A 25,606-nucleotide genomic window follows, 5' to 3' on the forward strand; every position below is an offset into this window, starting at 1 on the left:
CCACCGAGATGTCTCATGGTCCGGACCCATCATCCTCCTCTTCCTGGTTATGAGCGTGTTGACACCTACTAGTTTGGGGGTAAGTCAAATGAAGCGTCGACACGCAGCTAGCTTCTTTTGTTTTTAACGCCGAATTAACACACAACTTTAATATAAAGTAGTCAGCTCGCTTTGTTCTACTTTTTCTCAACAGGTGGCAAAAAAACCCAAGCGTCAGTTTGGACAAATGTCTCAGTTTACTGGTGGAGACACCGTCGAGAGGCGCGCGGAGGAGCAGCAGCAGCTAGAGCGAGACGGTTGACATGTCACGACACGCGTCACGCGACGAGTTTCACGAGAGTTTGACGGCGCGAGGACACTGAGTTCACAATGAAGACTTTAAAGTGAATGAAAAGCCATTTTTTTTTGTTGTGCTCCTCAAAGTGTGTTTTTAACTGTAAGAAGATGAGGTTCAGGCTGCTCAAGAAGAACCTGCTGGCGCTGCTGGGTGTTTCCGTGGTAGTTGTGACTCTCCTGTTTTCCACACGTGTGTTGTTACTGTCTGATAATGACACATCTGGACCTACTCATAGTAACAATAACGCTCAGGGCAACCAGGCCATGCACTCTGGTGACGTCAAGTTCAACTTTGGCTCTCTCCCAGAGTTGACTAAGTCAGTTTATAACGCCAACTACAAGCAGTGTGTCCACAATGCTGACAAGTTCCCGGGGGAGCCTCGGCTGGTGCTGGTCGTGCAGGTCCACAACAGGCCCGAATACCTCAAGCTGCTCGTCAGATCCCTGGAGAGAGCCGCCGAAGTCCACGGCTTCCTCCTCATCTTCAGCCACGACTACTTCTCAGAGGAAATCGACGCCATCGTGCAAGGGATAACTTTCTGCAAAGTGCTGCAGATTTACTTCCCCTTCAGCACGCAGCTGTATCCCGACGAGTTTCCTGGGAAGGATCCACGGGACTGCCCTCGGGACATATCCAAGGGCGACGCGCTCAAAACAGGATGCCTCAACGCGGCTCATCCCGACTCCTACGGGCACTACAGGGAAGCCTTCATAACTCAGACCAAACACCACTGGTGGTGGAAGCTGCACTTCGTGTGGGAGCGGGTGCAGGCGATGCAGGGCTACGACGGGTTCGTGATCTTCCTGGAGGAGGACAACTACATCCTACCTGACTTTTTCCATTATTATAAATCCATGATGGAGTTCAGGAAGAGCCACTGCGCTGACTGCGACATGCTGGCTTTGGGGAACCACGACGGTTTAACTGATTTCACCAAACTGTCCAACAAGGTGTTGACCACCGGTTGGATGTCCACTAAACACAACATAGGCATGGCCATCTCCAGGGAGGTGTACTACAAGCTGATGGGCTGCAACGTGGAGTTCTGCACCTACGACGACTACAACTGGGACTGGACCCTGCAGCACCTCTCGGGCACCTGCATAGCGAAGCCCGTCAAGGTGCTGGTGGCGCAGGGCTCCAGGGTGCTTCACACGGGAGACTGCGGCCTCCACCAGAAGGAGAACTGCAGGCCGGAGTGGGCCTCGCAGAAGGTGGAGGAGGGCCTTCATACGGTCAAGGACAGCTTCTTCCCTCCGTCTCTCGTCCTCAGCAGCACAGAGGCGGTGGAGCACAAGGCGCACATGAAGAACGGAGGATGGGGGGACGTCCGAGACCACATTCTATGCAATAACTACGCCAAACGTCTTTGAACTGTAACTTTGGGTAAAAATGTCTATTGATATTCTGCAGATGTGCCATTCATGGGGGGTTTCTGCAACTACAGTCACTTTTGATTCGCCCAAAATTAAAAAAAAAAAAAAAAATTAAAATTTTAACCACCAGAGTACGTAATACTTATAAACCTGTACACAAAATGACATATCATATCACTCATTTTATGTATCTCAACAGATACCACAGTTGTGGGACATGAAGAAAAGTGCTGTTTGGACCCATAAAATGCTTCATAAATTGTTCAAAATTACATTATTTAGTAATTATTTTTTTACTCTCAAGATAGGTAATAACACGGTGTATATATTTATCAAGCATTGCACTGCAAATGTTGACCCAAAATTTCATTGCTGGGACTTTAAAAATGCCCGTAGTTGCAGAAACACTCTCATACGTAACATTTCAGGGTTTCAGAGGCTGCAGTAATGTTCTTTTCCGGCGAGGTTTTTCAAAAAACAGGACCAAATCAACTCCACGAATGCTGCACGTACACAGCTAGACTTGTTCTTCCAGTCATTTTATATTTTGAATCACCAAAACTGCACAGTTGCCAAAGACTTTTCTTGAGATTTGTGTTGTGTATACTGCAAGCTTGGTCATGCTGTTCAATTTCATGTCACCAGCTTTGTTTATCTCTGGGTGTCTTACAAGCCAAAACATTAGATTAGATTTATTGCGCAGCAATGGGAAGAATATATATCCGAATATGCACACACAATAATTTGCAATTTTATTTGCAAATATTTTTCCTTGTCTGGGAACATTGCACAGGATGTTGTTTAATTCTCAAGAATTTCAATTGTGTTAGTGCATTGCTTTTATGATCCAATATAGCCGCAATGCTTTTTTTACATGTGCTTTTTAATGGTACGATTTTAAGTGCAACAAAAAAAAGAAAAGACTTGCGGTTTTAATCAAAAATGTGTATGACAATCTGAAATATAATGGGGAAAGTTTTAGATCGTACAGCAACTGCCTTTGACTTTAATGTCAATGATTTCATGCACATAACGGGATCTGTGTTATACCTTCACTGTAACCGGGGGTCTTTTAAAGCAGCAGTAGGCAGAATGTTTTTGGCATCTTTGGGCAAAAATTCCATAATAACCTTTCAGCATATTGTAATTCAAGTGTTCTGAGAGACTTCTGCTCCTCCTCATGGCTCTGTTTTCAGGCTTTAAAAAAATCTAGGCCGTGACGGGAGACTTTGGCTAATCACAGGTCATTTCAGAGAGAGCGTTCCTATTGGCTGTTCATTCAACGGAGGCAGCTGTCAATCACTCGCAAACTCCGATCAAATGGTCAAACATTCTGTTACTGTAATGCCTATTTGTAATGTAAATTGTTTTCAGAATCATCTTGTAATGTACTGTTTAGCTGTAAAATGAGATAAGTTTGCTCCGGCTGGTGGGCGGGGCTTGGTATTTCCTCAGTTAATTTCCAACATGGCTGCCAGATCACAAACATTCTCATTTCACAGCGGAACGGTACACTACAAGATGTTTCGGAAAACATTTTCTGTGAGAAATAGGCACGGAGGAACATGATTTTTTTTTTTCCAGATTATCTGTCTCATGCACTTCTGTCAGGATATAGTAACCCCTTTCATAAAAATATATATATATTTTTCAAATCATACTTGTTCCAATCTGCCTACTGCTGCTTTAAGGTGAGGTCACCACTTACGTAATCAGTCTGTATTGACCTCCTGGTTGCATCAACAGAGCTTATTGGTTTTTTTTTTTCTTTTGATCGTGACTCTTTATATTTGCTTTCTGATAGGTGAAAAGTGACCTTTTGGAGTGTTGTTCAAAATCGTTCTTTCTGCAAACATCAGGGTAGTCTAGGATTCTGCATTTCTACATTTGCACCTTCGTCGTTGGAATTTAATTTTGGGATATAACATCCCAATGAGGGATTTTCTAAAACGGCTTTGCTGTTCCTTTTCCTGGCATTCATTCAATAGTCGGTGAGAAAAAAAAAATCCCACTATAGCTGAAGGTTTTACAGTGTAAAACTGACACACGTATTGTTGCTATTATTGCCTTAAAGCTGACCAAAAGTGCCTTTTATACTTTGTGCCTAAACTTGTTTTTAAAAAGAGATTTTTAAAGGGGCACTGATAACATTGTTGTTGACCAAGTACTTAGTCCACTGTTTATGCATTTGTCAGTGCTGGGGACCTGTAGTTCACATGATATATATATATATATATATATATATATATATATATATATATTTATATATATATTTGGTGGTGTCTTTCTTCGTGAGATGTTGAGGGAAATTGAAATGTGAAAGTTAATTTCACAAAAGTCTTCATTGTACAATTAGGTAAAAATAATTGCGTCACTTTGGCATCTTGTTTGTAACGAGTGAATCCAGATAAGCGGTTTAATCTGATATTGGTGCACCTCAGTGTGCCTTACGGAGATTCCTGGTAAAGAAATATGAATGGAATGTGATTAATTAAATAAATATTCTTCTATTTTTATGTTGAAAAGCACAATCAGTTCTTAAGGAACATGGCAAAGATGGCCTGATTAGGCAAAGATGGACTTTGTACAAATGACTTTCTCTGACGTGTGTATGTATGTATGTGGGTTGTTTGATGATTCCTTGGTTGGTTGAGAATGAGACAACTTTTTTTTTTGCTAGTTTTCTTTTCTTTCTGATTATCACTTGAAATAGCTGTTCATTGTTCACTTAATGTTTGCCAAATGGGGGAAAAAAATAAAAGGCAGAATTTTCATTGTTTGTTGCATCATGGATAAAAAAACAAACTGGTAACACTTTCACTTTACACATGTTTAAATTTTTTTTTTGTAAATTAATTTATATGAAACTACATTCTTACAGAGGTTATATTTATATTATGGCTGTCAATCGATTCAAATATTAAATCGCATATTTTTTCATCTGTTTAAAATGTACCGTAAAGGGAGATTTGTCAAATATTTAATACTCTTATCAACATGGGAATGGACAAATATGCTGCTTTATGCAAATGTATGTATATATATTATTTATGTGTGTATATATATATATATATATATATTATTTATTTATAATATGTATATATATATATATTATTTATAATATATATAATTTATTTATAATATATATATAATTTATAATACATATATATTATTTATTTATATAAATGTATATTATTTATTTATAATATATATATATATTATTTATAATTGTTTATATTTATTATTATCAATTAACAACACAAAACAATGACTAATATTGTCCAGAAACCCTCACAGGTACTGCATTAAGCATGAAAATATGCTCAAATCATAACATGGCAAACTGCAGCCCAACAGGCAACAACAGCTGTCAGTGTGTCAGTGTGCTGACTTGACTATGACTTGCCCCCAAACTGCATGTGATTATCATAAAGTGGGCATGTCTGTAAAGGGGAGACTCGTGGGTACCCATAGAACCCATTTACATTCACATATCTGGAGGTCAGAGGTCAAGGGGACCCCTTTGAAAATGGACATGACAGTTTTTCCTCGACAATCTAGTATGACATGGTTGGTACCAATGGATTCCTTAGGTTTTCTAGTTTCATATATCATATATCATACGCGTTATCTATATATATATATATATATATATATATTAGTAATATTTGATTTTATTTCCTCAATCATATATGACAAATGGCTGTGAATGGGAAGCTTGAATTATAGCATTTCATACATGTTAATTTTTTTTTTTTCTTTTTTGTGGTGGGATGTTATTATATGTGACAGTTTCTATTTATAATCCCCCCACAGGCTGTCATGCTCGACTCAGGGTTAATAAAGGGACGCCTCTGTTATTGCTGAGGCTGCTGGACCACTTCCTCCAGATAACATAACATAACAGACTGGGTGTGTGACCCAGCGATATAAACGGTCACACTGCCTCAAATAATGCCACATTTAAATCATGTGGCCTGAATCGCAGTGCAGAGAGAGAGAGAGCATCTCTACTTTCAGGAAATAGTGTCTGTAGGCCAAAACAGGAACATGTATTACGACGGAGTATTAGGGCCACATTGAGGAAAAAACTAAAATCTGAGATTTCGAGAATAAAGTCGTAATATTACAAGAATAAAGTCATAACTTAACGAGAAAAAAGTCGTAAAATTACGATAATCTAGTTTCATATGATGCCATCATCATACAACCTCCGAAAGATCGAATAGTGGCCGGGCCCGACGGATTTTTAAGAGGTTAATATGTTAAAGTAATTATTGGACCCCTTTTAAAATGGCCATGCCAGTTTTGCCTTGCCAAAATTTGGCCCAAGTTTTTAGCGTTATTTAGCCTCCTTTGCGACAAGCTAGTATGATGTGGCAAGTTGCGTTGATGCGTTATTGTTGCGTTAACATTGACAGCCCTAGCCTATACAGTATAATATAATATTTAAAAAAACAACTCAATTTTAATCTAATTGAGACAGTGTTCAATGGGTACACGTCCAGTTAATTCCAGTAAGAACCTGGAGGTATTCAGTCATTACACAGGAGGTTTACTGAAAATACAAAAACATAACATCTCTCTACAGACAACCATACAATTTTTGATCTCTGGTCGATCTTTTTCATTCATCCATTATTTTATCATTTTGGTTATGGGAATTATTCTAAAAGGCAACACCTGCATAGAAACGCAACAAAAGACAATTCGAGGAAATTATCAGTTAACTAGTTCGACAAAAACGCTAATTACCAGTGAGTGACCGTGCAGCTGTTAACAGCAGTGATCTCATCGCATGTTTACGCTCTTTTGAGTCACTGAACAACAGAGAAGCTGATCGGAGATCTCAGGTATTTTCCGGACACGCGTCACATGACTGAACCGTGCGCTCTCATTGGTCCGTCTCTACTCCGTGTTTATTTCCGGAAGTAAGTTGTTGTCAGTGGAAGTGAGACTTTCCACCGCTTTTCCCACCACAGGACTATCAAACCTCTAGTCTAACAGCACCGGGACCATAGGTAAACAGTCAAACATATACTATACATTTAAACTACCAGTATATTCACCCAGCTGTATATAATAGGTCAGTTATCACATCCACTCGACCAGCGAGCTCATCATGTTTACACCTCCAGATGTTAGCCGCTGTTAGCCGCTAGCTAGTTACTGCTCTCCGTAGCTTACGTAACCGACTTCTTGTTTACAACAGACAGACACATACTCGTTAATAAACACCAGTCTTGGCAGCCCAAAGTAACGTTAGAGGCTCTGTGTGTTCATTTCAGTGAGGTAACAACTAGTGCCTCTGGAGAGAGCTAACTAACACGGCCGCTAGCTAGCAGAGCTGTAGCCACCGTGTCGGTAACATGACGTTAGCCGAGATGACACATAAGCTAGCTAACGATGCCTACCTAATAATCATCTCTAATTAAACATTCTGCAGGCCACCCTTTCCACTATACACACAGTGTGTTAATACTAGAAATACTCCTCATTCATTGACTGCATGTCATCCTGTGTTTAAGGTGTGCCCTCATCAATAACCTGATATTTCCAGGTGGAATTTCCTTCATTCATTCATTCATTCACTTATTTCATTCTCACTGTGCAATATCATTTTCCACTTGTGCAATTGTGTTAATAGTCTGTTTATTGTCAATACTGTATATACTGCTCCTATTTTTTGACTTCCTTCTATTTAAATGGTTCATATTTTGTTACACTTTGTTTAGCTCTTTTTTTTACTGTGTTAGCTGATGCATCTTGTTTTTTGCTCTATATCCCCCTTTGCTGCTGTACACTGCACATCTTATCCACAGGATGGCTCACTGGTTTCACAGGAACCCACTGAAGGCAACAGCGCCTGTGTCCTTTAATTTCTATGGAGTGGCAGGGAGCCCCGCTGCCAATAAGATATGCAAGTATGTCTTATCTCCATTATCGAGAACATTGTTGTCAAATTGGACTGTGACTGTGACCATGATCAAATACTGTAGTACATCGTTTTTGTCTCCTTACCCTCTCTAATGATGATGTAATGTCCTATGACATGTTCCTGTTCCTGTAATCACCTATTTCTCTTACGAGATGGCCATGCCCTGTTGTTGGATATAATCACTCTGAATACTGTAATGCTATTTTTTTTAGAGCATCGATTGATTGCTTTTTGTTTGACACATTCAGTGACCTGAGGACAAACAGGGCGAGACTGCTGGAGATGTTCACTGATGTCACCTGCAACCCCGAGATCATGAAAAATGCCACAGATGCATACTTCTCCCTCCTCCAAGGTGTGTTTACACTCCCACTACACCGTGCAATCTCATCTATTCTTCTTCTCTGTCTTGTCCGTCAATACAAACAATACAAAAAAACATTGTTCAAACCAACAGAGCTTTATTTGAATTCTGGTCGAGATCCCAGCGTTTCCCAATGTAACACCCTCCACAAGTGCTGGCTAAGGAATGACAGTCAGGGAGTAACTTAAAAGAGTAGAAATTTTAATTACAGAAATTTAATTTTACAATTATATCCCCCACTGTAACCTACTCACTGTTTAAACCCCAGCTATACTAATAGGGCAGGGCTGAATTACACACTGATATACACTACAAATCAAGGCGTTTACACGCTGAGTGAATTTCACACATTTATAAGTCACACGTGATTGATTTCACTGCAAACGATTTGAAACCACACCACGCCTTAAGCCTGCCCTGGCTGTCTGACTGGGATTCGACCTGAGTGAGGTTATACACTGTGGGGAAGCAGGCAGATTGATGAACAAAACAAAACAAAACAAACAACAAAAATATAAAAAAGAAACTAGTCCGCCCCCAAGGGCAATACCCATATTTTTTGCCTGCTACCAGCTCACTTGCCAGGGCGGACTAGACAGCAAATAAACCCTAAAGCAAAACAAACGCAAACAAAAAATAGTCCCACGGCAAGAGCAGCTAATGGCCGACTGATGCTCTGCAGAGAAACAAATATTAACAATCTTAAAACACTTTATTATCAAACATTGAAATACATGCGAACTAAATATAAAAACACTACATAACTAAACTTTAAAATACCTGTTACGTCGATCTACTTTCCTACCGACTACCAGCCGCCTTCAACGCAGCAGGGAAACAGGCCTGAAATACATGAACACAAGAAATGTCACACACATTCAAACCCGACAGCATAAAACAATACACAAAGACACCCGTTTTAGGCCTACCAGTTGTTCCTGCTCTCTCGTTTCTCTGTCTGCCACATGGAATGAGGTGTGCACCTGCCTCCCTCCACCGGCCTGAATCAATGCCACAATCAAAGTTCCTCCTGCAGGTAGACCTATATCTGCAACCCTCCCTCATGGTTGCCCTTCCCCTTTCCTGGTCTGTCAACCGGCCACACCAAGATACCCAATGGGAATGGGATAGGCTGAATTTGAAAGAAATGTGTATAAAATGATGTGCAATACATCTGTATTATGTCCATTTGATTTGAATGGTGCAGCGTGTCAGTGGTAACATCTCATTGCTTCAATAAAGACTTGGAGCAAGCGGATAGAGAATATGCTGCCCATGGTGCTGTCAGATGGAGTGGGAGAAGAATTTTTCCAACTTTTAACCTTTTTTCCATTCCACCCCTCTTTTTCATAGACCCATTTTGTCTTTTTTAGGGGGGGTACAGGTAGTCTTTAGGCGGAGTTAGTAGGTCAACAGTAGATGTCACATAGAAGTGGTATACATCATCTGAGAGCTGGGAACCTGAAGATAAATTTGAGATGCAGCTCAGCACTGTGTCAAGTTGTTCTTGTCATAAATCAGAAATTACGTTAATTTAAAATAGATTGTGAAAGTGTACACCGACTTGGAACATGATGATAGAAGTATATGATGGTCATTCCCATGCTCTATTATGTCTCATAAGTTGTTGCAGCAATTTTTGGGTTGATACCATTTGTTACACAGATTTGGTGATAAATTTAAAAAAAATGTACTACTTGGGAATTGATAAAAATGATCAATAATCCCTCCAAAATACCACATTAAGACACCAAGACCTTGAAGGAACACCATAGGTATCAAAAACGTTTGACATTTGGAGATTTCTGCAAGAATTGTATTTTTCAGTGACTGGATAGCGAGTGCTTCTGTTGTGTAAACTGCTCAGAAACCCCCTAATTGTTGATCTACTGTAAAGTTTCATGAAGCTGTGATTATCTTAGAGGTCACCACAGGTAATTCTATACAGTGAGGTCAAGCTTAAAAAAATGGTCTCACTACAATGAAATGGCTACTATGGGGATTAACATCATCACACATGAACACAATCGGGCTCATTGAATCCACAAGAGTCTCAGCATGTTATTTTTTGCCCCAAACTGCATTTGATTATCATAAAGTCTGTAAAGGGGAGACTAGTGGGTACCCATAGAACCCATTTTCATTCACATCTCTTGAGGTCAGAGGTCAAGGGACCCCTTTGAAAATGGCCATGCTAGTTTTTCCTCTTCAAAAATGTAGCATAACTTTGTATCGTTATTTAGCACTCTTTCAGACATGCTAGCATGACATGGTACCAATGGAAAGGTTTTCTAGTTTTATATGATACCACTCTAGCTCTAACACTAAGCCTACTACAACCTCCAGATTCCTCAAAGAGTGGAAGAGGTCAGATATTTAAGGGGAAATTTAAGGGGAAAACTAGATGTTAAATAGTGTAAAGCCAGTTAAGTATGCAAAATACTTCACATTTGTACAGTTAATGAGCAACATCTTGGCATGTCATTGCCTAAAAACACTGTGCTTGAAAAACTAATTAATTATTGTAAATTGTGTGTCTGTGTTTGCCTTCTAACATTGCATTTGTTTTTTTTGTTTTTTTAAACTTTTATTTTGCACCTAACCAACAGCTTCTCTCTTTTTTTTCTTTCTTTTTTTAAAAATATTGGTTCATGATACAATAGGCTTCATCTCATCCTTGGATGGAACTACACAGGAGAACAAGATGAGGTTCATCCAGAACTTCAAGTGGACTGACACCTTACAAGGAAACTCACCAAGGTAAAAACAGACGGAATGCTTCCAGTCTCATTGAAAGTATTTTATGTAGTGTTAAAGGTTGCGTGGCACTGTTAAGTGTATGGGTTGCAGTTTTAATAAGGAGGGGCGAAGTAAACAGTTTAAAGTGTTTCTAGGAGGCCATTAACCATCTATTTGAAAGATGTGCTGCACATATTAACAGTTCCTAAATGAGGAATTGTGGGCAGAAGTGATTACAAAAACTTGAAAAAAAAGACATTCAACTTCTTACTCATGACTTAAGTGGCCATCTAGTGAACAACACAGATACACATCTAACATCCGTTCTATCTACCATCTCATCCTGTGTGAAAGTCCTCGCAGCAATGAAGACTACACATAACCCAGCTCTAGTTTAGCTCATTACATTTTCACCTCAAAAGCTTATAAAGACATACAAAAACGTTCTGATAGGGCTGCACGATCATGGCCAAAATGATAATCACAATTATTTTGATCAGTATTAAAAGATCCTGATTATTCATCTCGACTATTCATTGATTTTTTTGCGACAAAATATTTTTTATTGCACTTTCACATTTAAATAAAACAGAGCACTGCTTTCACTTCCATGTTGTGCTACATTCCTGCTAATTAAGGCTGACATTGCAATATTTATTTTTCTGTGATAGATATTGCGATATAAAAAAATACAGGATATATCCAACCTAAATTTTGTAGGCTACATTTTAAAGTTAAATGCATCAATCTGGTGCACTTTGAGAGCAAGATCTATGAAGAACTTTGTGCTCTTGTAAACAGTTTAAAGGTCCCATATTGTAAAAAGTGAGATTTTCACGTCTTTTATATCATAATGCAGGTTTAAGTGATATATAAATACTGTGAAAGTATCAAAACACTCAATCCACGGAGAAATACACACAGCCTGTATTCAGAAGCTCTGCGTTTGAAACAAGCCGTTAGGATTTCTGTCCATTTGTGATGTCACAAATACACAATATTTAGACCATTTCACAGTTTTTAAACGTAAACATACTTAATGGGTCCCAGTTTATTTCCTGTTGCAGTGTATGTGAATGACATCAACTGACAGGATGTAAACATGGACCCAAGCTGTTTCCTAGCAACGCAATTCCGTTGCCACTCCGTTGAAATGTACTAAAACGGAGCATTTCAGACAGTGTGAATACAGGTATATTCAAGCCGACAGTATGAGGAAAATATTGTGTTTCTTGAACATTAAAGCATGTAAACATGTTTTAGTAGAAACCCAAAATACAAGTATGAACCTGAAAATGAGCACGATATGTCCCCTTTAAGATCTGAAAAAAATCACACCCACATAGCATGATTAACAAGAAGGGCTCAGTGTTTCAAGACGGGTCGGGGGTTGCCGACGTTGCCGCAGACCTCTGGTTGACAGTTGCGCTGGGAGTCCCGTCCATCCCGCAGGGAGAGAGAGGGTGCAGCCAGCATTAACATCTACGGTCCCGGGAAGCAACTAGGTCTGGGCGAGGGCTCCTGTAATGCTCACGGAAATTCACCTGGCGAGGGCCTACTCACCTGCAGCCCTACTTACTGATCATAGTTATTACCCTGCAAAACCAGCAGCTACAGTCGTACCAGCCTGTATAACCCACCGTCTCTCCATGCTCTCCTCCCAGTGCCCAGCAGGATGCAGTCTTTGAACTGGTCTCCATGGCCTTCAACGTAGCCCTCTGGTACACCAAGTTTGCCTCGAGACTAGCGGGCAAAGAAAAGTATGTCTTTTTTTTTTTGTCCGTATTGTTGTATTCATTCATGTTAAATCCATCGTATATTGATTAATCCTAGATTTTTAAAGTCGTGTGCACTGCTTTGTTAGTATACTAAACATTTTGTTGCCGTCATGTTTTCCCGTTTTATAGCGTAACAGAGGCCGAAGCGAAAGATGTTCACCGGAGCCTGAAAGTTGCTGCTGGTATATTCAAAACCCTCAAGGTGAGGAACATCTACAGACAAGTCAAGTCCTCCTAAAGCCACTTCCCAGTGTCAGACTTTGAAAAACCCCCTAGTCTAAAATGTAAAAAGCTAGCCCCCACGATGCCTTGTGGGGAATTATTGATGTAACTTCTGGCGCGTCGTGTCACTGAACCTGAACCGACATTTTCCATGGTAACAATTATTACATCAATTGAATATTTTGACATTTTAAAATTTTCATTAATCGCCGTTGAAATCATGTTCCGCGCTCCGTACGGAACACCGTTAAGCTTAATGATCTTCCTACACAGGCGGAGGCGTCACTTTGCCCCACTTTTCTCAAAAACTCTTGGTCCAAAAGACATCAGTCAAAGTGTAGACAGTTTAATGGATGTTCCCTCATGAGAATGAGCACACAAACAAGCTTGTCTGGCTCTTAACAATAGAGGAGTTGTTGCCTGGCGTGGCGCTGAAGGGCGTAAAGTGTACAGAACACCGTACCACAGCTCCACAATGACATTTTTAGAAAATGAAAATTTAACATTAGTTAAATATCTGTTAAAAATAAAGCAGGATTTGCTAAATTGAAGGCAAATTACTTTTCAAAAGAAGCGCCGTTGGCGGTTAGCTACTATGGTTAGCCCAGGGGTCTGCAACCTGCAACTCCGGAGCCACATGAGGCTCTTTAGCCCCTCTCCAGAGGCTCCCTGTGGATTTTTAAAAAAATTAGTGGAAATGAATAACTGTTCTTTGTTTTTACATTTTAATTTTTTTTTTATCATTGTTGTAGGTCTATGGTACGACAGTACGACGGAGTATTAGGGCCACATTGAGGAAAAAATAAATAAATCTGAGTTTAGAGAAAAAAGTCGTAATGTTATGAGAATGAAGTCATAATATAAAGTAGTAATTTTACGTGTTATTTTCTTTTTTTCTCGTGAAGTTATGACTTTATTCTCATAATATTACGACTTTTTTTCTTGTAAAGTTATGACTTTATTTTTGATATATTATGACTTTATTCTGTAAATCTCAGATGTTTCTCCCTCAGTGAGGTCCTAATACTCCGTAATACATTTGCACTTTGGCCCTCGCTGCATTAGACTTATATACTATATACTTAGACTATAAACTGTTACCATCAACACAATGCTTAAATGACAGATAGATTTTTTTTTTAATTATTTTTGCCTAAAATGGCTCTTATGATAGTAAAGGTTGCTGACCCCTGGGTTAGCCTATGGGACTAACTAGTTTACTGCTACTTCCGCTACCTCACCGGACGTTACGCCCATAATCGTTTCTACAGTAACACCCCTGAGAATAAGGTGGATAACATGAGGGTTTTCTCCAAAGACTCAGAAACTAGAGATGTTCGATACCTGAACTTGTGGTATCGACTGATATACGAGTACCGAACCAATGCCAGCGTGATAAAAAAAATATATATAGTTATTACTATTATTTCACAGCTGTTTACTGCTGACCATGTTTGGATGTGATATGATTACTATCTTCGTTGTCTGGCTGGGCTCAGGTTAAACCCTTTAATGTAAAACATGAACATTCAGTTTTACTTGTTGTAATGTTGTGAAATGTTGCCAAATGGCTGATATTTTCCTCGCTGACTGACTACCGTTACACTCTCCACCAGCACCGCACTGTTGTTGTTTGCTATCGTCACGTGACAAACTACCTGCGATCAGTTCTTCTTCGCTGCTCTAAAACAGTAGTTGCCGGTGGCAGCCATGATACATCCAGGGGCGACAGCACAGTGAAGGCTACTGTTTTTGGAGCAGCGAAGAAGAAGTGATTTCTGGTTAAACAAGTCGATTTTTTTTCTGGGTTGATAAGTTATGGTATCGGATCGTTAAATAGTCTCGCCGATACCAGATATACCAAATTTTGGGCAGTATCGGACGCATTTCCGATACTGGTATCGGAACAACTCTACCTGAAACAGCAGCACTTCTTGTTCCTTTACTTCCACTGCAGCAGTCAGATTAATACAGTCAAGAAGTGCATCGGTTAATAATAAATAATAAGTTAAAAGCTGATTTTCACACAACGAATACTCTGTTTGCTACAGGAGGTCCACATCCCACGTCTCATCACCCCAGCCGAGAAGGGCCGAGACCTGGAGCCCAGAGCGATCGATGCATATATCATCCAGTGCCAAGCGGAGGCACAAGAAGGTAAAGGCGCTCCAGGCTTGAACTCTGAACTATATAGCTATATAGACTTGTACTCTTCAGCCATAACTAGCATGCACCAGGCCCGGTCGTTGTACGTCAGACACATTTCTATTAGATTAATATAGTTTCTTTTTTTTTTCTTTTTTTTACTGTTTTTGTGATTCGCAGTCGTGGCTTTCTGTTGAAGTTTTAATCTGAAATTCTGCTCAAAATTCATCTTCTCAATTTATACTGTAGGCCAACTGTCTTAGCTGCACATTACTCGGCTGCAGCGGGGCATTTTTCTTTACTTCCTAGTATGTAACCATCATGAGAGGGAGCAGTAAAACTGAGCTTACTGTAGTGGCGATATCTGTGTACTCTAAAGCCCGGAACACACCAGGAACGTCAGGAGTGCGTGGCGGTTGTGTTACCTGTTGTTTTTATTCCGGCATCCGTGTTAACAGGTAAGAGCAGCCACACTGCCCACGAGACGCACGTCACACGCACGTCACACGCACGTCACACGCACGTCTCAGCTGCGTCTCCTATAGAGATTCGTGATCTCGCCTATTTTTGACGCGTGTCACGCGCGGTTCACAGCAACAACAGACAGTGAAAGTGATCTATTGACTGTATATTAACATCATACCAGCAAGATTACTACAGTTTCGATGTCTACCTGTAGAATATGTTACGGAGAAGAAACAAAAGTAAAGACTTATTTTTAAATTAACACTTCCAGCTTTCATTTCTAAATAAAAGCCCTAAAGCGTTTTTTCTGTGGACAGAATTCCTTCATTTGTTAACATGAGGCTTTTATTCTGGAATATGTGCCGGACAGTGTTCTAGAACATGCAGTGACTTGGGGAGCTCAACGAATGGATATAGTACGGAGTTTTAATTGCGGATTATTACTATTATTTACAAATTACCACACGTTTCTTAACCTTTCTCGGTCTAAAATAAATAAAAATGATATTTATAATGAAATGAAATGGCCATTAAAAGGCAAACTCTATGTAGAAAGAAAGGGCTGACAGCTCCAGCAGACATGCAGCTGAAACGCAGCTGGTGTGAACTCCCGACGCGTGATTCATGCAGCCGCCACGCCATGCAGCCGCCACGCGCTCCTGACGTTCCCAGTGTGTTCCGGGCATAATACTCTCTACACTAGCAGATCTAAATCCAAGACAGAATGTCCCCTTAAGGAGCAATGAAGTTTATATTATACATCGCATCATAGCCTGAAATAATACAATCTGAATAGAACCATAACAGTGCAGTGTGACGTAGCAACATAATTCTTAAGTTGGGTGTTGTGTTATAGGAACTATAACCTATAACCAGTGGATTGTTTTACGTTGAATTTAAATTTATATTGACATCTGACAATACCTAAGGGTTACAGAGGCGCTTTCCGGACAAATGACAGCAGACACTCACAGCAATGAGTTAATGAATCGTTAATGATTCCTAACCGGCTAAATTTTATACCGTATCCATATTTTTACCATCTATTTCTCTTTTTCCATAGTGACAATTGCCAGAGCGATCGAACTGAAGCACAACGCCACGCTCATCGCAGCGCTGGCATTTGAGACGGCAAACTTCTATCAAAAAGCTGGTCAGTATTTTGGAAATTTTTGGAAAATTTCTTTTGAAAGTGTTAAAGTATTACAGTGCTCATTACATTTTCATTTAAAAATTCACCAGAATGCAGGAAATGAAATGTTGGACCCCCAGAACCCCCGCTTGATATGTCCCCCCCACCCCCGATGTTGAAACGAAATCTACGCCCTTGCTTTTTAGTATGGCAGCAGTGTAATGTTGTTTGAAATGCTGTAGTTGCTTCCTTTTAGATATATATCTCTGAGCATCCCCAGCTCTTGGAACAGGTTTTGTGTGTCGCAGTGCCTTTGCAGATCAATCTTTTATTTCGCACAGTTTAGTCAAATGAAAAACTCACAGACAGGAGATTTGGTTTGAAGTACTTTGTAGGGCTGTCAATCGATATATAATATTTAATTGCATAATTTTCCATAGTTAATCATTTTTTATCTGTTCAAAATGTGCCTTAAAGGGAGATTTGTCAAGTATTTAATACTCTTATCAACATGGGAGTGGACAAATATGCTTTATTTATACAAATGTATGTATATATTTATTACTGGACATCAATTAACAACACAAAACAATGCCAGATATTGTCCAGAAACCCTCACAGGTACTGCATTTAGCATAAAACAATATACTCAAATCATAACATGGTAAACTGCAGCCCAACAGGCAACAACAGCTGTCAGTGTGTCAGTGTGCTGACTTGACTATGACTTGCCCCAAACTGCATGTGATTATCATAAAGTGGGCATGTCTGTAAAGGGGAGACTCGTGGGTACCGGCTTCACTGATCTGGAGGTCAGAGGTCAAGGGACCCCTTTTTAAGTTTGGAGCGTTATTTAGCCTCCTTTGCGACTAGCTAGTATGACACGGTTGGTACCGATGGATTCCTCAGCTTTCATAGTTTCATACGATGCCAGTATCTTCAAACTGAGCCCGCTGCGACCTAAAAATCACTTGCAAGTTGCGTTAATGTGTTAAAGATATTAGTGGCACTAAAATTAATTTGCGTTAACTCGTTATTATTGCGTTAACTTTGACAGCCCTAGTTTGAAGTATTTTTATATTTTTTGAAAGGCCCTTCAGAGGCGTGAGGCCCTATGCCTGCCGCACCAATCAAACACCCCATGTGACATCTCTGGTAATAATAATATAGCAGTGATCAGTCACCGAGAGAGAGAGAGAGAGAGCGAGCGCATTCTATAACAGGCTGGTAAAGGCCAGTATTTCTGTCCACAGACCACACATTGAACACCTTGGAGCCGGAGTGCAGTAGTAAATGGAGGAAGTACCTTCAGCTGAAGCAGCACTTTTACATGGCTTACGTAAGTTCACGCATATCCTAATGCATGTTTTCACAGTACTTTTTGTTCATGCAACGAAACCTTACATGACATTAGAGACAGAAGATCAAATCAGGCTCCTGATTGTACCCATATATTCTGTTTTCGCAGGCGTACTGCTATCATGGACAGACACTGCTGGCGAGTGACAAGTGTGGCGAGGCTATACGATCCCTCCAGGAGGCAGAAAAGTGTACGTATATATCTATGTGTTGGATTAAGCATTTGTTTCATCTATTGTTGAACCTTTTTTTTTTTTTTTAACCATATGTATTAAAGGGATAGTTTGGCTGTTTTGAAGTGGGGTTGTTGTGAGGTACTTCTCCATAGTCAGTGTATTACCCACAGTAGATGACGGTCGGCACGACCCAAGTTTTGAGAAACAGACAGGAGTTAGTGCACAGAACCAAAGCAATGTACAGCTGTAGACGGGAGCAGCAGCAATATGTATTTTTGACACCTAAAAGAAAGGCCCACCTAAAAAAATCATTATCAGTTTAAGTGTATGCCATATTTAGAATAATTTCACCGCTTTATCTTGCCTTGAGACAGCCCTTTTGTGGCGGGTAACTGAAGCCATTGTATCCATGTATGCTCTCGCCAAAGCCACCAGACTCCATTGGGAAAAAAAGTAATTTTACCCCGCAGAGCACAGGAGTTGCCGATCTACCGCTGCTTCAATCTATTGGTTTGTTCGTGTTATTGTGTGATGTTGGGTTATTTTTAATTCATCAAAATGACACAATAGCACAAACAAACTAAAATTACTGTTTTTTTTTCAATGGAGTCTGGTTGATTTGGCGAGAGTATAGATAACGGCTTCAGTTCCTTGTCAGAATCATGGACTGTATAGTTGTCAGATGGTAAGGTAAAACTGATGTAGATTTTTTTATGCCTTTTTCGGGGTCTAAATACGTTTTGCTGCCGGCCCCGTGCACAGCAGTACATAGCTTTGCTTTCTGTGCGGTAACTAACTGCCTGTTTCTCCAAACTGGGGTCATGCCGACCGTCATCTACTGTAGGTAACACACTGACTATGGATAAGTACCTCATACAACCCCACTTCAGAACACCCGGACTATCTATTTAATGTATTCAGCTTCAGGTTAATGTGTTTTTTTTTTCTTTTTGTGCATGTTTCTATGTGAAATACACTCATTTATTTGTCACTGAAAGCACATGTCTAGCGATGCACCGACACCCCTTTTTTTCAGACCGAGCACAAGTACTTACATTTGGGTACTCGCCAATACCGAGTACCGATATGAGTACTTCTCTGTGCCAAAAGACCCTCGTTAACAGACAGCTGGAGGGTGTGAGCGACACACGGCAGGCTGGGGAGTCCCGCATATGAGGCGGTGTGCCGCGACCGGCTCTAGGTCGGCTTGGAAAGGCTCGGGGCCAAGGTGGCTCGCGGCCGCAGCTTTACAGCGCTACCCGCCAGGACCTCGCCGCACCGTGGACAAAGGGCTTGCTGCGCCCTCTCTCCCCGCCGTGGAGGGCCTCCTGCTCCCGGTACGTCTGTCGACCGGGGCGGACTGTCCTCAGTGCACCCTAAACGCGTTGTGCTGCCAGATCGGGGCTCGGCCCACGTAAAAAGGCGCCAGAGGTCTGCGGCGATGTCTGCAACCCACCCGACCCGTCTTGAAAAATGGACCAAGGAGTCTAACGCACTCGCGAGTCAGAGGGTGCAAGCAAAACCCCGTGGCGCAATGAAAGTGAGGGCCGTTGCGTGCCGGCTGAGGTGGGATCCCGGCCCCGCGGGGTCAGGCGCACCACCGTAAAGTGGTATCGGTGCCGTTGTATCGGAGCCATTTTGCGAGTACGAGTTCATGAGCACAGTACCGGACCCGATACTGGTATCAGTATCGGTATCGGTGTATCCCTACACATGTCAATCAGATATGGTTAATGTGACGTGTGTTGTTACATTATGTGCAGTATGTTATTATGAAAACATGAATTGTTTAGTTACATTTTTCTTGGTTAAGTCCATTATGCAAAATATAGACTTATACAGCAGGTTAGAGTTTACAGTATGCAGTAAAGTTACCGTTAGTACTTGCTCACTTGGAAAACCAGGTGTTTCCTGTGTGTTTGTTTCCTGTGTGTTTGTTTCCTGTGTGTTTGTTTCCTGTGTGTTTGTTTCCTGTGTGTTGCTGCAGATGAAATGAAGAGTCACATTTTTTTTCTTTTCCTCGCTTCCTTTGCTATGCTGCCTGGATTTCTTCTGTATTGACACGAAGAACCTCTCTGTTTAGGTTACTCCCATGCCGAGGCGCTGTGTAAAGAGTATCGTCAGACCAAAGGCCCGGGCACCACGGCCAAACCGTCGGAGCAGCTGTTCTTCCTCAAACTGGGCGGCCTCATTAAAAACACACTGGAGAAGTGCCAGAGAGAAAATGGCTTCATGTGAGTCAGTCACTGCTGACACATCCGTGCATGCAGACTGATATACTGTACATATATTGTTGTTCTTGGAAACATCTATATCTCACACAAAGGGCAGTCATATTTGAGTGGAAGCATTTCAGGAAAAAATATTAAACGCACCATATTGTTTTTGCTCCCGTTTTTTCACAAGTTTAAATCAAATATCGGAGACTTTTTTTCTGCCCACACGAGGCTTATTCCTCTCAAATTTCCTCTCGAAGCGTTGCGTTTATATTTGCTTTCAGTATAGTTGCATATACAGTACATTTTGTGTCTCTCCCAGTTGTTTTGGTTGCTAAATAGATCTAGGTGCAACACTAAAGCCTCTGTGATATTGCTGGCAGTGGCAGAGACATTATCAAAACTTAAATCTACTCTTGAATGCCACAATATGTGATTTTCTGCCGCTAGGGGTCTCTTAATCAGAGCAAAAAGACGAAGTTTGGTGACGTTGTGAAGTAGCGTGGGTTCATTGGGAGTTGTTGCTGTCATTGCAGTCAGTTAGGATTCCTTCAGTGTTCATCGTTCAGAAGGTTTCTACCTAGAGCAGAATTATTCAATTCAATTTATTTTTGTATAACGTCAAATCACAACAGAAGTTATCTCAAGACGCGTCACTGCGCAATGGTCTCTTCCCTCTCCAAAACAAGTGGACACGGTGATTCAAACTTGTAAAAACACTGAATAAAGCAGTGTTTAAAATCAGCGTTTCTCCAATTGCTGTTCGGCGGACACAGGACGGAGGGGCTGCGAGCCGAGCTGCCGCTAAACGTTTGCACAGTTTGTTTCTCTAATAACTTGAGATCCACACGTCTGATACATAATTAAAAAGTTCTAAAAAGTGTGTCGTAAAAATGCGCCTTAAAACTGGATAAAAAGTCAATTAATGACAGCTTCTGGGAGACAATCACACTTTTCTCCTTAAAGTGACGAGTTTTTCTCATCTTTTTAATGAATTATTAACATTTCTTTTAACTGTTTTAACCGATAGTGTTAATCGGTTAAAATACTTAATGTCGATTAACGGTTAAACGGTTAATTATTAACATCCCTACTTTGGACTTATTTCCTCAGATACTTCCACAAGGTCCCAGTTGAGGCGCCCCTGCTGGAGTTGAAGGCGAGTTACGGCCTGGCCGAGCCGATCGCCTTCGAGCTGCCGCCTCTCAGCGAGCAGTGCACTCCTGAAGTCTATGCGACTTTTGACCTGACCAAGGGAGCCAAAAATGACAAGGTACTGTAGTGCGGCTCATGTCAAAGTGTTATCGCAACATAGGCTGGATGACAGTAGGGGGAGGGGGAAAAAATCAATTCATCCATGTATCACATTATTTTTTTACGATTTTGAAATAGATTTTTTTTTTAATACCATAACCGATATATTTGCTTCATTTGAGTTTATGCGGAGGTAGAAGGAAGTTACCGCTTTTATTGTTGTAGTCTGAGTAAGACAGAGTAACCTGACGTCACAGCAAGCCGAACCGAGAAAGTAGAAAACGTCGAAGGCTCCACGTGGATACGACCTGCACCCTCACATGTTAAATCCAGCGTGGTAAACACTACACATCCAGTAAAGGATGGAAACACTTTGGGTTTCACACATTGACATGACAAGCAGAGCTAGACATCACGGCTAAAGCTGCATGCTAACTCTGTCACGGACAGGAAACGTTATCGTATCACGGTAGGAAGTAGACACGTGGGACTCTGTCCGGTTTTCAAAATAAGGTGTTAACAAAGGGAACTGTATATACAAAATACATCTATGTAAATAGGATTGATAGATTATATTCACCAGAAGTATTAAACATTACAAGTCCCTTATAAATTAAAAAGAAAATACCACTAATTTGTGAGGGAAATTACTTTATTCTTTGATTCTTGGGTTGTGGAAAAAAATCAATAATTAATGCCTGACAATGACTGATATGACTTCAAGACATCTCTGACTACATACATGCTGAAAAACATTTTTACTGTATCAATTTAGATATTTTCCACAGTAAAAGTCCCTAGAAGTGTATGATTCAACTTTTTCCCATGGTCTAGTGTTAAAAAAAAGTTTTTAAAAAATAGCAATAAATCGTATATATATATATATATATCGAATCGTAATATTTGTAGAATCGCAATACTTAAAAATCGCAATACATATCGAATCGGCACCCGAGTCTCGTGATAGTATCGAATTGGGAGATGGGTGTATCAAACACCTAATGAGGTCTTTATTCTGAAGAAAAAACATTAATTAGCTTCCGTCTGTTTTTGAGAATTTTTTTGTGACTGTTGCTTTAACTCCAGGCCAAACCCAAGGAGGAGGAGGTGAAACCAGTGAAGGAGCCGGATCTGAAGCCTCAAAAGGACACAGGCTGCGTCATCTCTTAAACTCTCCACAGATCCTAATTTTCAGCCTCATGCTTCTGTAACCATCTATTGTAATGATGGCATCATACTTCTTTTCATGTAAACCTCCATAGGAAAAAATTTATTCTTTTTTGTAATATTAATCCATGGTGTTTTACATTTATGCTGTATTGTATTCTGGTATGACAGCCGTTATCCTCGCATCTAAGCCGGAGCCGGTACTCCTCTTAACCGTCTCACAGCTACTCATAAAGTCAACCTAAAACCTTTTAGAAGATAGAAAGGTATTTAGTAATTACTAGGGCTGTCAATTGATTCAAATATTTAATTAAGATTAATTGCATTGGTACAGGGCAGACTCGTGGGTACCCATAGAACCCATTTACATTCACATATCTGGAGGTCAGAGGTCAAGGGACCCCTTTCGAAAAGGTCCATGACAGTCTTTCCTCACCAAAAATGTAGCGTATTTTTATAGCGTTATTTAGCCTCTTTCCCGTCAAGCTAGTGTGACATGGTTGGGTACCGATGGATTCGATATGAAGCCAGTATCTTCACTCTAGCTTTAAAACTGCCCCCCCCCTACAACCCTAAAAATCTCAAGTTGCGTTAATGTGCTTAAAAAATTAGTGGCGTAAAAACAAATTTGCGGTAACGCGTAATTCTCGCGTTAACTTTGACAGCCCTAGTAATAACGTGTCAGCTGAAATGTTCACTTTGAATTAGGTCTTTACATGAGGTCATTTCAAGTATTATAAATAAGCCTTATTGGTAAAGCAGTCCTATTATTGGTGCCTTTGGCTGCAATGTAAACCTGCTCACTGTTGCCTCTTAACAGAAGTGTCTGGTTTTCAACCTTTTTTGGGCTCTGGAGTGATCATAGATGACTCAAGTAATGGAAGCGGGTCTATCAAAACATGCTGAAAATGGCCTCAGGAAACAGATCTAAACAAAAGATGCAGCAGTAGCATCTAGCAAGAATATTTCCCACTACCTAGAATATGATTCAACCATCCAGAATGAGTAAATGTAGGGAATTGCATTCCCACATCCAAACTTCCTCATAAAACACACTAAGACAATTAATGGAATTGAACTGTAAATCAGTATGCGGACAGACAAAGATGACCGCGTGTGTCAAGCGTGTGCTGGGTGCATTTTGCTTGTTTTAGCTGTAGCAGTTTACAATCAATACTTTATTTTTAGATCACATGACGTATGTACTGTAGTTCTTTTTGTACATGACATTACGTAGCTGTTTTTTCTTTTCTTTTCTTTTTTTTTTACTTCTACTACTCATTTAAGAAAATGATGAGGCTGAATCATGCTTAGGGATTCTGTGATACATCCCCGATAATAATTTATTTCTATTGTGTAATGGTATTTTAGTTAAACACACTTATGACAGCATATACAATTCTACTGTATGTAACTCAAATCATGTGTTTTTGGTGATTTTTTTATGTTTCAGTGGATGCACCAGAGTACCCACCGATACATACGGTAAAACGCTTAAAGTTTTCAGTTGCTGAGAGAGTGCTGTGTTGTCAATAGTTGACACAGTATATGTACTGTACATCTATTGAGTGTTATCCCTTTTCCTTAAAGGGGCTCTGTGTAAGAATCAGACATTTTGCTTCTTAACAGCGACACCTGTGGCCGTAAAGTCAGTCGGCGTCCTGTTGCCCGCGCTTGTGCTCGCACTACCGACACACACGAGACTGAACGTGATTGACGGGCATCGTGTTGATTAGCAACATTAGCCAGCTGAAACCACGATATCAATACATATTTCACATGCTTGCTAGTAATGTTAGCTTACCAAACGAAGGTCCCCTCCTTGAATCGAAGGCCCGGCCAATGTTGATCCTAGCGTTAACTTTTCCTGCTTCAGCCTCCCGACCGTGGTCAGAAGACACAGGGAAGACACCGTAGTTTTGGTCGTTTGTTGGCGTTAGCGGACTCCATTTCTAACCAAACGTTAGCTATGGTTGCACACTGTTAGCCCTGAAGCGGAGCTGAAGAGAGTAAAGACATTCGCGAGCGCTACTGTTAACTTTTCCTGCTTCACAGGCACAGGGGAGGCACCGTAGTTTTGGTCGTTTGTTGGCGTTAGCGGACTCCACATCTGTTTTATTTTCCCGGAAAAAACGGGGGCCGGGTTTTTCACAATAAAAGCAGTCTACAGGCTGATAGAAGAAACCCAGAAAGTTGCGGAAGGTCTCTTTTTTTTTTTAGGTTAGCTCACAACCTGTTCACACATTGGCAATAAAAAAACGTTTATACGTTTAAAACTTACATACAGTCTCTTTTAAAGGTAAACATCGGGGCACGAGTGTTATCAGATCTGAGGCTTGGAGAGCACACAATCATTCGTGTCCAAAAGTTATTTTACGTGGTGCTGCTTCACAGAAGTTGTCTCCAAAGCATAACTATTAATTGCTGAAAAAACTTGTATAAACTGTAATATACCGCTCACATGTACTCATTTATGCCCCTACATGTATATTAGCTTACCTGAGCTAGACTCCAAACAGTAGTGAAAAGCAGACAAGCTAACTGTCACTAAATCTCATTATCGCACATTGTAACACCTTTGCACTTTATATTCAGTTGTGCAGGGATTTCAGCGGGGATCTGAATGGATTATAATGGTCAATGCAAGTAACCGTTGTTCATTATACCTGGAACAGAAATCAGACCAACGTTAGTCCTTTTATTCTTTTCAAGGCAACTGTGTCAGATCACCATTACAATGTACACTCCTGTAGCTCATTATTCCTCCTCTAATGGTGTCAGTCATGTAAACTGTATTTCTAACGGTATTAAATCATCCACAAAAGTCAGTTCTGTCACATTGTGTGCTTATATGTCAACATGATTTACGCATCATCCCAGTGTAAAACCCTCTTTCTGGCTCAAGGATTTAATGAAGGAACACAAGCTACAGAAATGA

The 25,606-nt window shown here is 40.5% G+C and overlaps 2 protein-coding genes across 3 annotated transcripts; both read left to right on the forward strand.

Moving 5' to 3' along the window:
• LOC141756253 (alpha-1,6-mannosyl-glycoprotein 2-beta-N-acetylglucosaminyltransferase) lies at positions 1–4,487 on the forward strand. The gene is made up of 2 exons (XM_074615847.1): positions 1–79; positions 194–4,487. The coding sequence occupies exon 2, from the start codon at positions 388–390 to the stop codon at positions 1,708–1,710; it is 1,323 nt and encodes a 440-aa protein (XP_074471948.1). The 5' UTR covers positions 1–79; positions 194–387; the 3' UTR covers positions 1,711–4,487.
• Positions 3,564–25,496, forward strand: brox (BRO1 domain and CAAX motif containing). Of its 2 annotated transcripts, none has more exons than XM_074615842.1 (13): positions 3,564–3,704; positions 7,536–7,637; positions 7,900–8,006; positions 10,679–10,775; positions 12,419–12,514; positions 12,662–12,734; positions 14,806–14,911; positions 16,428–16,517; positions 17,750–17,835; positions 17,965–18,046; positions 20,115–20,265; positions 21,361–21,520; positions 22,588–25,496. In XM_074615842.1, the coding sequence occupies exons 1-13, from the start codon at positions 3,646–3,648 to the stop codon at positions 22,669–22,671; spliced, it is 1,293 nt and encodes a 430-aa protein (XP_074471943.1). In that variant the 5' UTR covers positions 3,564–3,645; the 3' UTR covers positions 22,672–25,496. The 2 variants fall into 2 exon arrangements, with proteins under 2 accessions (XP_074471943.1, XP_074471944.1); XM_074615843.1 differs by lacking the exon at positions 3,564–3,704 and adding an exon at positions 6,581–6,734.
• The last annotated feature ends 110 nt before the right edge of the window (positions 25,497–25,606 follow it).

Source organism: Sebastes fasciatus, chromosome 18 (assembly GCF_043250625.1).
Source record: "Sebastes fasciatus isolate fSebFas1 chromosome 18, fSebFas1.pri, whole genome shotgun sequence".
Taxonomy (NCBI): domain Eukaryota; kingdom Metazoa; phylum Chordata; class Actinopteri; order Perciformes; family Sebastidae; genus Sebastes; species Sebastes fasciatus.